At 35.3% G+C, this 12,701-nt stretch overlaps 1 protein-coding gene across 2 annotated transcripts in view; it reads left to right on the forward strand.

Moving 5' to 3' along the window:
* LOC136817020 (acetyl-CoA carboxylase-like) overlaps nucleotides 1-12,701 on the forward strand; it is a 47,581-nt gene that overhangs the window by 7,577 nt on the left and 27,303 nt on the right. For both annotated transcript variants that reach the window (XM_067073363.1, XM_067073362.1), the window contains exons 20-30: nucleotides 127-195; nucleotides 371-490; nucleotides 8,837-8,937; nucleotides 9,344-9,432; nucleotides 9,623-9,750; nucleotides 10,403-10,516; nucleotides 10,806-10,919; nucleotides 11,116-11,262; nucleotides 11,584-11,691; nucleotides 12,141-12,259; nucleotides 12,506-12,605. In XM_067073363.1, coding sequence (XP_066929464.1) covers nucleotides 127-195; nucleotides 371-490; nucleotides 8,837-8,937; nucleotides 9,344-9,432; nucleotides 9,623-9,750; nucleotides 10,403-10,516; nucleotides 10,806-10,919; nucleotides 11,116-11,262; nucleotides 11,584-11,691; nucleotides 12,141-12,259; nucleotides 12,506-12,605 — 1,209 coding nt within the window. The remainder of the gene's footprint in view (nucleotides 1-126; nucleotides 196-370; nucleotides 491-8,836; nucleotides 8,938-9,343; nucleotides 9,433-9,622; nucleotides 9,751-10,402; nucleotides 10,517-10,805; nucleotides 10,920-11,115; nucleotides 11,263-11,583; nucleotides 11,692-12,140; nucleotides 12,260-12,505; nucleotides 12,606-12,701) is intronic.

A 12,701-nucleotide genomic window follows, 5' to 3' on the forward strand; every position in this document is an offset into this window, starting at 1 on the left:
AAAGCTATGTATCTAGAATCTTTAAGAATTCATGCTTTTGGTTCCTCCACAAAAGTTATTCTGTTGCCAATCAAATTTCCTTACACTCTTACAGTTTTCCCATTCATACCTTTCCTTATCATTTAGATGGATGAAGACTTGAAAACAATATTGAAAGTCCTGAATGATCCTGCTTTACCTCTGATTGAAATGCAGGTAATAAAATTGGGATATGAGGCTTCTCTATCGACATTTTTAGTCATTATTCATCAAGACACTTGATTATACCTGTCGGAGACAAATTATTTACTAAGTACGATTGACCCCTTACAATATTTGATAGACTATGGGGCATCATGAAGTATTACTAAATATTTGTATTATATTTCAGGAACTTTTAACTTCGGTAACTGGAAGAATTCCACAAGAAGTTGGCGACAAAATCAATAATCTTTTGAAAAGATATTCCAGCAACCTAACGTCCATCCTCAATCGATTCCCAAGTCAAAAGGTATTTTTCTGTTTTTACCACAAGCAAAATAGATTATAACCATCATACTAGAGAAGATTCCTGAGGCATTTTTATTAATTTCATATTAAAGATAATTTGGCATTTTTGCTAACAATTTAAGAAATAGTCGAGTTTATATTAACTCTCGCTGTTTATAATGGGTAAGATTGATAGAGAAGAGAACATTCTGTTGCTAACAAACAAGACAAATAAAGAACGATAAGAAATAAATTACCATCTTTCCGAAGCTAAAATAAATAAAATTTCGAACTCTTTTAAATGAAGTAAACATCTCTATGAGAGCTGAATACAAATATAAACAGCCGATAAAATAAAAGATAAAGAATAACTGCTTTGAAGTATATTTATGGAAACCTTTATTACCAAAGATGTTTTTTAATCAACAAACTATTATGGAGACAAACTTGTACAAAATGAATACATCCAAAATTGTTTATGAAATCTTCTAAAAAAGGAAAGGAAAGCAGTCCATCTTCAAGACATGGCGATCTTTGACAATTTCATCAATCTTGATCTAACCAATAAAATTTGCGTTATCCTGTTATGTTGTTTGTTTCTCATCGGTATTATTGGTAGCACTGCTGTCATTTTCACTTTGGGCAAATCGAAACAGAGAAGCCTGTTCGAGAAAAGGTTGATTCTACTCGCCACCATCGATTTGATATCTTCCATCTGTGTCCCGTCTCTCTTCATTTACGGAATTCTGACTGAATTTTTAGGTACAATACTAACTGAACCGGTCTGCAAGGTTTGGATTAGTTTGTTCCCGTTTTCGGTCAGTATTTCACATGGTACGCTGCTCATCATCTCTTTTGAACGATATCAGCGTATGAAATATCCATTCAAAAAGCGATTAAAACTCCGATACTACTTCGCTACAGTGTTGATTCTTTCCGCCGCTATAGTATCGCCCTACACTTATACACTAATGGATATGTGCAGGGTCGAAGATTACAACTACCAGAACGTTACCGTTATTTTGAATTGCATTCGAGATGTCATTTCTGTTTCAGCCATGTCATATTTTAACTACAAAACATTCAAACTATCAAAGCGAGGTGAGGGTTTGTCAACTTCTCGCTCACATGACAACTGTAGATCGAAAAGAATTCAAAAGACTCTGATTAAGATGGTGATTGTCTTTTCAATACTGGTTGTACCGTTCGATTGCTTTCAATTCATAGAATTTAACACAAGCTTATATATACAAGATACAGTTAAAGTTAAGATCAATTCGCTACTCGTTGTCATACAGATGAGTAATTCTATATCTAATGCCATCGTATACTCCATAAGTGATAAGAATTTTCGGCGTCAATTCTCGAAATCACTGCAGAGCTCATTATTCGTATGCTGTGGGAAAAAGTGTGCAGTGATAAGATGAGGATGAATTTGTTTACAAAATTATGCAACTAAACTAATTGTTCGATTGTTTTTATGGCTTCCACGGCCAGTCGGGGTTGTTATTTATGATCTTAATGGAACATTGGAAGGGGCAAGGTTTCCAACAAGACTTTCTGCCACGTGATGCTAATATAATCTAGCCCACTTTGTCATCGTCCCTCATGAAAAGAGTGTCCGCTTATTTAAAATATTCTACTTCTTAATCGGGGAAGAACTTTTGACATTGACCGTCCTTTAACATACATCCACTATCTACTACATCCACTACATCTACTTTTTTTCATAAGAACTAGTAAATTTTTTCTGTTATTTATTTTATTGTTATTCATATAATATCGTAAACACGGTGTGTAAAGTATATATAATGTATCCTGTATCCTATCTCTTCAATATCCAGCTACTAACTAAATCATATATACAAAAGATAACCTAGTAAAATATAGCGCATGCGTAAATAGTAACTAAGAATAATATAACTATTGTCTTGTCTCGATGTCTCGATTATTCATCTTCACAATACAACAATTCATATATAGGATGCAGTGGCGTTGTGGGAAAATTTTTCTGGAGGGGCCAAAGTCAATTTTTTTTAAATGGCGCCCCTCTCCAATTTTTCAAAGTGGTGCCCCCCCACCCACCATTTACTAAACTTTTTCTAAATTCATTTGCCTAGGCATAATAAGGAAGGAAATATTTATTGGAGAAGAGTAGATTTATCTTTGATGAATGTAAAAGGGAAAAACAGGCCCCACAATGGTTGGGGCCGACTAGAAAATTTTTTTAAATCAACTGCCAAGAGACTCAAAATCACTAAATAAAAATAGACAAATTTGACACTTGCTAGAGTGAAAAAAAGTTAAAGGAACAATGTGTTATGCGAGCGAAGCGAGCGAAAAAATTGATGTTTTATGATTCCCATATTGTTGTCAGCATATTGGTCTTGGGGCGCAGTTAGATTTTAATTTAATAATGCTATATTGTACACAAAAAGAAAATCCAGAGCGCACGGGCTGCGCTGGTTGCGTTTAAGGTAGCGTGAAAATGAGTATGGACTTCAATTTGTTGATTGAAAAGTATAATTTAATAGAAAATAATGATGCATGGCTCATTTGCGAAGGAAAACGTAAAAATCGTAAAGAATGTAAATTAGCTAGATTGCAAAGAAGTTACCAATTAACTGTATTGCGAGCGAAGCGAGCGAAAAAAATTGCAAGTATTTTAAAATTATCTCAGTAAAATTGGTCCTGGGCGCAATTTAAGGCGCATAAAGTATGATTTTTAAGATTGGGGCGTTTAAGAAAATCTCTTTTGGCGCCCCTTGCTCTTCGGCGCCCCTTCAAAAAAGCTCCGCTGGGGGGGCCATGGCCCCCCCGGCCCCCCTGCCACAACGCCACTGATAGGATGTAATTGAGGTATTTTAGGCGTTATACCTAATTTTTACTACTTTGACCCCTAAATTGCTTGAAATTGAGTTAATTCAGGCTCATCATTGTTCTTAAATTGTTTTTGGCGATTTTGAACCTTATTGTTCTTATAAAATTGTTCTTATATAAAAAAGTGTAATTTGAAAAATTGAATGAACGTTTAAGCGGTGTACTCAACATTCAGAAAAGTTGATTTTATTTATTTTTAGAACTAAATTATTACTGATGATGATATAAAATATCGAAACATGTATCGAATTAAAATTGATCAAATGAGGGGAAATCATATTCAAAGAGTGCTCGATAAAACCAACCAGGAGTAGAGCTTCTTTAATCAAAAATATATTTCAAAACCAAAAAATTTAAAAATCCATAACTCGGAGTTTCATGCTCTAAGCAAGTTACATCTGATGATTGCTTAGAGCATGAAACTCCGAGTTATGGATTTTTAAATTTTTTGGTTTTGAAATATATTTTTGATTAGAATTAAAATTGATAAACTTTGGTCAAATTACCCGACTATGCTACATTATTGACTTTGTTATTAGTGTTTTGTATACATTAAACGCTTACAAAAGAAGTTATGACAGCATTTCCCCTCATCTCGGCAAATTCAATGTTGGCCAAAATTCATTATGAGTTCTCAGTATAGATACATAAAATGTTCGATTCAATTGCCACGAGTGAAGTGTCTAATAAATGCCGCTTTACCATCTACATGTAGAATCGACCATGCCAACTTCTTATAAAATAACATCAACTCTTTCGTGCGAAACGTGTATAACATTGCATTAATGCCTGTGTTTGCCAACATCAGAAAGAAAAACAGTCTAGATAAGAGTAAAGCATCGGTCATGTCGGATTTGTGGAATATAGTGTCATCGTCGTACCCAAAGACGTAATAAGAAGAATAAATGGGTAACGGCAGATTACAAATGATGTATGAGATTGTGATATAAATCAAAGTTATTACAGCTTTTGTTTTGTTTTCTTGGCTTTTGTCAGCTTTCCTCTTGTCAGTGTTTTTGCTGATTTCAGTTTCGCGTGCTTTTAGAAGTCTGTACGATGCTATGTTTATAGATATCAGTAAAACCATCGATGTTAGATAAAGAGGAATCCAGAAAATGACCAATGAGTATTTCTTAAACAAGTAATTCGTGGACGCTAGATAACTCAAACTGAAGTTGATTACACCAAATACGCTACATATTGCCAAAGCTATGTAAATATGCATTGGTTGAATATGTTTGAAGGGATACCGAACTGATAGATATCGGAGGGTGGAAATGAGAATAAAAACAAAATAACCCATCAAATGTAATCCTTGTGTTATTCCAGCCACCATGTTCATTCGGCTTGAATATTGGTCTACACGGATAACTATGACGATAAAAGTATGCGTCGCTCCCGATACGGTCGTTAAAATATCTATACACGACAGAAAGATGAACAATTTCTTTGATATTGACATTCGTCCTTTGTTTGTCTTCTTGATGCCAAAGATGAGCAAAAAATTTGCGACCAAAACAAAAAGTAAAATAATCAAGTGAATGATATAAGTGTGATTTAGAAATTCTGATGACATTGTTTCTAAAACAACCTCGTCGAATTTTTTACTGTTTTCATCAACCTATTACCTATTCTCGTCGCTTTATGTTTTCTACTTCGCTAGCTTACTTTCTTAAAATTTTATTTATATAAGTCAGAATTACTACATGGCTCTTTATGATGAAGATCGGCAGGTGCTTTTATAACCTTGTCGCATATGGTTGTGATGATTGTAAAAGTCAATAAAAAAACACAGTAATTACTTTTTTTATGACGATTTTTTTATAAACGGGATAAATAATCCATCTGACCGTAAGAACTTTAACAATTGTTTCACCTCAAGTAGTACGTAGCCAATGTAGTCAATCCAAGCCCTTTTTTAGAAAAATGGAATTTTAATAAAATTCTTCTCACTGTGCTTATTCGAGAAAGTCCCCGAATACTAAAAACTGTACCTGTTAAACTGCTGAACAAGAAATAATTTTTCTATAAAACTCTTTCAATTCTTTAGTCCTAAAAGTGTACAACAGAGCATTGGTACCAGTGTTGGTCATCGTCAAGAAAAAGAAGAAATCACCAACAGTGTTTTTAAGTTCAAGTTCATTAGAGCAACAGTGTTCGTGCATAATAGCAAACAAAGCAAATGGGAAATTACTGAATATATAGCAAAATGATATGTATATCAGAGTCCTGACTGCACACATTTTGTTTTCTCGGCTTTTGTCTACTATGATTCCACGCCCGTGGTGGGCGTTAATATTAGCCGTTGTCTTCCCGCCTTCTTTCACATCAATACTTTCGAGCCTCCGGGCTTTCAAAGTTCTGTATGAAATGGTATTGACACTAACTAATATTGTGATGGAGATAGTACCCAAAAGTAATAAATCAAGTATGTCTTGATGTAAGGCGGTTGTTTATTAACAAAGAAATTTGCCAAAAGATAATTCAATGCTAGGAAAACAGTGCACATAATGGACACTTTTACTCCAAGGACGGATATTTCTCTAAAAGGGTATTTGACGGATATAAATCGAAGCACTGATATCAGGACAAATACAAAATAGCCAATCAAATGCAACCCTTGGGTCAAGCCAATGCTGATACGGACGATGGTCGAGGTTGATTCGGCCAGAAATATGGACAACAGCAAGGAGTATATTGATGCAAAAACAGTCGTTAGAATATCTATACACGACAGAAAGATGAACAATTTCTTGGACATTGACATTCGTCCTTTGTTTGTCTTCTTGATGCCAAAGATGAGCAAAAAATTTGCGATCAAAACAAAAAGTAAAATGAACAAGTGAATGATATAAATGTGATTCAAGAATTTTGACATTTTGATTTAAAATAGCACGGCCTTGTGCTTCGAGTAAGAATCAATGACTCAGAAGTTCCTGTAACGTCGATTCTGTAATTAAGAATTCTCGGATATTGTTGACGGTACTAATTTTCGAAGTTTGCTGCCAACAGGGAGGTAAAAATCTGGAATTAAAATCTTTTCCCTTTTCTCGAACATTTTCAATTTCAAGCAATTTAAGGGACAAAGTAGTAAAAATTTGGTGTAAATAAAATCTAAAATACCTCAATTTTACCTAGATCTATAAATAAAACCAGGATACGAATAATTTGAGGCTCAAAGTGCCAAAAAAAATGAGAGCAACCAAGCCTAGCAAATATTTATTGGTTCTTATAAAAAAGTGTATATCTTGTAATAGAGTCGTTTTTCGACAACAATGAAAAATTCAGACGAAGAATGTATACTCAGAATGTTGTGTATTGTTTTTATTTAGGTATACCACAAGGAAAGTGTTTTTCATGCATTCATATGAATAAAAGGACGATAAAATTTTAAATTTCACAATCTTATAAATGTTACATTGAATGTAAATATTTCGGTGTCAACTTTGTTATTTTTTATGATCAAGTTTCACGCCTTAAAATAGTTGATCTTCGTTCTATAAAACGCCTTTAGTTCTTTCGTCCGTAAAGTATACAGCACTGAGTTTATGCCGGTGTTTGCTAACACCATAAAAAAGAAAATTCCTGACAGAATCTGTTGGCTATTGAAATCTGACTTATTCTTCTCAGCTTCAACGTCAAAGAAGCATGCCGCAAAGATAGAGGTGTGTGCTACCAACGGTGAATTGCATATAATATACGCAATCGTAATATAAATCAATGTTTTGACTGCATGCGCTTTATTTGCTTGGCTTTTGTCAACTACGTTTTGTATGCTGGTAGTCTTCTGTTCGATTCTGACTTTGATTTCCTTTTGAGTAGATTGTTGACTTTTCAGAATCCGGCGCGATGCAATATTGACTGTTACTGATAGAACCATAGAACATATATAAAAAGGTGTCCAGAAAATTAAGATGCAGTATTTTTTCACGCGAGGATCTATGTACCCATAATAGTGTACACCAAGGTTTATAACACCTAAAGTTGCGCAACATCCGATTGCACCGTAAACGACTTCAGAAGATATCTTTTTGAAAGGATATTTAACGGATATAAATCTTAAAACACAAATCATTGTGAATGTGAAGCACCCCATTAAATGAAATCCCTGAGATACTCCAACAAGAACCCGTACATGTGGTGGAAAATCAGCTCTGTATACATTATTTGAAACCAAGGAATGCAGCGTCGCCAATAAAGCTGTCACGGTGTCCACACAAGACAGAAAGATGAACAATTTCTTTGACATTGACATTCGTCCTTTGTTTGTCTTCTTGATGCCAAAGATGAGCAAGAAATTTGCGATCAAAACAAAAAGTAAAATGAACAAGTGAATGATGTAGATATGATCGTTGTAGGACATAGTTTCGTTTATGTTATTTTTCTGGGAGTCTTCACTTTTTAAAAGTTGTTTTTTAATACAAACTCCTTACAACGAAATACTACCAGCCTCAGGTCTTCAATTTTTACCAAATGGGGATGCTTTTATCGATCGGATAAGCATATGAAAAGAGACGATTAAAATAATACTTCTCTGGTTATTAAAGGCTATGGAAAGGTCGTAAAAATTATTTGAATCAACAAAAATTACTGATGTATAAAGTAAATAGACGTTATTTTTTCAAGTTTTATTGTATAGTTTAAGTACCGAACTCCTCTTTGCTCGAAAAAAAAAGAAGTTAAAAGTAAAAAATTTGTCTGGGTGCTCCGCGAAGTGAGGGCAGTTCTACTGTATATTTTCTCTAAGTTTAGAATATGTATGCACCGTTCTCAACTTAAATTCAAAGTATGTAAACCCATGGAAAAGCCATCCGTACCATGGGGGGGGGGGGGGTCGATACTAAAATCTAGGACATCATGATGTTTAGTGCCGTGGTGGTATACCCTAAAACTTGAAAATCCTTTTAGTACCGTAGGGTACTAAATTACCAAAAAGGTGCTGAAAGGTGGTATCCATATTAACGTGATTTATTCAGAATTTTTACGATTTTCTAAAATTTGAAGGAAATTTCCTAAGTTCAACGATTTTTGCACCCAGTCAAATGTCTTTAATGTTTGCTCAATTCATAAAGCAGCATTGTGTAAAAGAAAAATGAATATTTAGTTGTTAATCAGCACTCTTGAGAAAAATGGTCCCGAGAAGAGAAAATCTGTCCTGGCAATACCGAAATTGGGCGGTCTCTGTACATGAGTACTAAAATACCACTTCTCTGAAATGGGGTGGAGGTATGCAAGAACTTCTAGAAAATCCTTTAGCACTCATACGTCCACGATTTTAGTGCCGACCCCCCCCCCCCTGTCTGTATAAAAATGAAGAAACTGTCTTGTCTCGTTAATTTTTTAAACTAAAATAATTATCCCCTGCGTTTTGAAAATCTTTTGAAGACTCCCTTTATTCTCTGTCTTTTGAAAATTGAGACGAAAAAGTCGACGGTACTGTAGTCCACTGGTATAATAAAATGTTTTTTTTTTACTTTCCTCTTTCCAGATCAATATGATCATTGACAGCTACGCATCCACTCTGACTAAACGAAATGAAAGAGATTTGTTCTTCTTGAATTCTCAAGGCATCGTGCAGCTTGTTCAAAAGTGAGTTGGCTTGATTTCTAAATTTCATTGGAACATTTGATAATATGATTACATTTGAATCCGTTCCAATTTTCCGCACTACCATAAGAATACTTTTCTCGTAATTACAGTAACTTGTAGCAGAAAAGATGATTTTGGACACAATCAATATACTTTTACTGCAAATACACCTCCCAACCCTTAAAGCGTAAGAAGACTGAGTATAGATTTTCCAGACAGGATTTCCGTCCTTAATGTCTGAAGTCGTTGCATTGTAATTTTCTTTTAAATAAAGAATTTTGCCTTCAATCCTATCTGGCAAACTCTAGCCAGCTTCCTCAGGGTTTGGTAGTGTACACTTGCACAAATTTTCAGTGTTGTTCATTATTTTGAAAATGACATTCTTCAACTTCTTTTTGTGTTTTAGGTTCCGAGAAGGGATCAAAGGATATCGGAAGAATGTTTTGATTGGTTTGCTGAAACAATACGTTCGGGTTGAGAAGCTTTTCAATGAAGGTAAAAATCACTCATCATCCATTGTCATTTTAGTGTGGGTTAGTAGGGAAGAAAATTGATTAGGATTTGTAGACTTTTCTGTCTCGCTGACGATTTTCATCTAAAGAAGCTAGTAATTGGAACTAATTTTGTAACCCACTCCCAGATTTTCCAGGAGTAATGATTTCTTTGATTATCTTACAATTTGTAGGAAACTTCGAGAAATGCGTTTCTTTGATGGTCGACCGTAACGACGAGAAATCGATGGAGAAAATAATCGAGAAAGTCTTCTCACACGATCGTGTCCTGCAAAAGAATGCTCTTGTCATCAAAATTATCGTATGTCAATAAATTTCGTTGATATCCAATTATTTGGGAATCTTCTGATGGATGGGCATCTTACCAAATTTTTTATCCTATTCGATTATTTAGATGCTACTGTTTCAAACCGAACCATCCTAGAAACATGAAGGTTTATAATCTTTCTGGAAAAATTAGCGTAGGATCTTCACAGGCAAAACATAGAAATCATGGAAACAGAGGTGTAGAATCCTCTTAAATACAGTGGTATACTTCATAGTTTCTAGAGGGGTCAAGACCCCCCCCCTTAGGTAAGAGAGGACCCCCCCCCCCCCTTAAGTGCTAACCCGGGGGGTTAGAAAATCAGTTTAAATGAAACGATTGTACAAGAGTCATAATTAGGTTAGATGATTTTTGTTGAATATAGACTTCTATTTACAAAAAAATTAAAATTTCGCATAATTCAAGGAAGATCCCCCTTATCTAAGAAGACCCCCCTCTTAGGTAAGAAGACCCCCCCTTAACTGGCACCCCCCTTAGGAAAGTCATACTTTTAACACCCCCTTGCTTTTGGTTCATCAAAACCCAAGACCCCCCCTTAAATGTAAGGGGGTAGAAACTATTTACTTCAAATAGAAAGCTAGACAAGGGTAGTAGTATATTAATAAAATGCCGTCGTTTACCTTTTTAGGATTGCTTGTGTTCCAAAGAACATCAGTTGACAGAAGAGATCCGCAACATCATGCTTGAACTGACTGAACTGAATCAAACGGCCCATGCTAAAGTTGCTTTAAAAGCAAGACAAGTGAGTTTCAGAAACAGCGATACTCTATGTGCAGTCGAACTCGAACAGGAAATCCCATTTGCTCGAATTACAGAGGGATTCGAGTTATAGAAAGTATTCTAAGAGGGTTTCTCCTTTACGGGGCTGGAAAGAAGTTCGAATTATAGAAGGATTCGAATAATAAAAGTTCGACTAAGCGAGAGTCTACTGTATGCTTCGGGACTATATAAAAATTATCTGTAATTTTATCAGTCTTTGCTGCCTTCTGATTAAATTCCGCGCGTATAATGATTCGTTTTCTCGATTTCAGGTGCTGATTTCCTCACAAAAACCATCTTACGAATTACGTCACAACCAGTACGAGTCCATCTTTCTGTCAGCCATCGATCTTTATGGACAACAAGTTAACCCGGAAAATCTTCAGGTAGAAAATGGAGGAGCGGTCTCTTCAAAGTCCAACAAAATGTTGTTTTGGGGGAAAAATGACTAAAATTTTTACATGTTCTCCCTGTTTCCCTTGCAAAGTTGTTCACTCGATTGTCGATTTGCATTTCATTTTCTACAGAAAGAGAAGAATCTCTTAAGATTTTTTTAATCGAGGTAAAATTATTTTCTTGTAGAAAATCATTTTGGCAGAAACTGCTGTTTACGACATTTTACCCAGCTTCTTTTACCATCGAAACAACTTGGTCAGAAAAGCTGCTCTTGAAGTGTACATCCGAAGAAGTTATATCGCCTACGAACTGACTCAACTCTTTCACGACGAGGTGTGTGATAATTTTGAGCGCTTGACAGTCCAAATCTACTAAACTATAGGTAGTCAAGGAGCATATACGAAGCTAGGATGCTAGCATCCACTAACGGATTCGTGCTCCTTATATCCTTATACTACCTAGGGTTTTGTAGATGTCTGCGATTCAGACTAATACGAGGCTTTATTTGAATACCTTCATATTTTGGAGGCACTCGATTGCATATCTGAATATATTGGCCCACAACAATTCTAGAATTCTTTAATAATTGATAACCTGCTTCCGTTCGAAATTCAATCATTTCCATATCACCATCTGATTTCATTTGTGTTTTAGATTATTGACGGCTTAAATATGATCGAGTTTACTTTCAAACTACCAACAACGCACCCTAACAAACCTTGCACTCCTGTCGAAGACCCAAGCCAAACAAGCTTTTCCAGAGTAAGCTTTTAGGTTTTCTGACTGTTTCTGAAAGTTTTTCCATTCTCTTTTGATTTTGGATTTACGAAATGCTTTACTGGGTACCCAAGAGAAATATTCGCATTTTGATAATAATCTAGAGTTTGGAGTCTTCAATAAAAATAAAAACTATTTATTCAGCGAATCCAGATAAAACAGTCCTCTCTTCTAAGCCCTCTCTCCTAAGCCTCCGTCTATCGGACCCCCTCTCTCATAACTTTTTGGAATAGAATTCTACGACTAGCTATTTTTCGAATCGGAATAGTTTTTTTTGTCGCGATTTCCCTTGGACCTTCTTTAGATGCTTTTTCAACGATTTATCTTCAATGATTTGAAATGTTATTTTTAACGCTCACGACAACGTGATGGACTGACTGTTCTTTGTGCTATGGATTCGATTTTTAAACTTTCTATTTTATTATTTTGTTCAGCCTCCACTGACGCCAACTTTCAGCATCTCAGAATCATGGAAAGCTATTAGTTCTGTTGACCCTGGCTACGAACGAATGGGAGCTATGGTCGCTCTAAAAGACTTTGAAAAGTTCAAAGAGTAAGTTGAAAGCCTTTTTTAGCTTTCTTATTTCAACTTTCAGTCTTCGGCTTTACATGAAACTATACTCTTCCCAACACAAACACTCAAAAAGTTGTTAATGTAATAGTTCATTTCATTGTCGAAAGAAATCGTGGACAAGCAGGACCACATTGTGTCTAAATGGGAAGCCGCTATGGAGCGCAATCTGTCCTGATTACGATTAAGGATAAACGGCAACCAATTCTCCCTTCTTTTTTTTCGCAGGGCATTTGACGATATCTTGAAACAGTTTGACCCAAACGAGATCTTATCAACAGAAGTTGGAAGCAATGGACTAACATCCAATAAGCGGAGCTCTAGTGCTGTAAGTCGTGTCTATAATAATTATACAATCTTCCTTCAAATGACTTTTCAAGTACTATAAAATCATAAAGACTGTCCGATAATTAACTAGCGTAAA

Source organism: Clytia hemisphaerica, unplaced genomic scaffold, assembly GCF_902728285.1.
Source record: "Clytia hemisphaerica strain Z4C2 unplaced genomic scaffold, Clytia hemisphaerica genome assembly, whole genome shotgun sequence".
Classification (NCBI taxonomy): Eukaryota; Metazoa; Cnidaria; class Hydrozoa; order Leptothecata; family Clytiidae; genus Clytia; species Clytia hemisphaerica.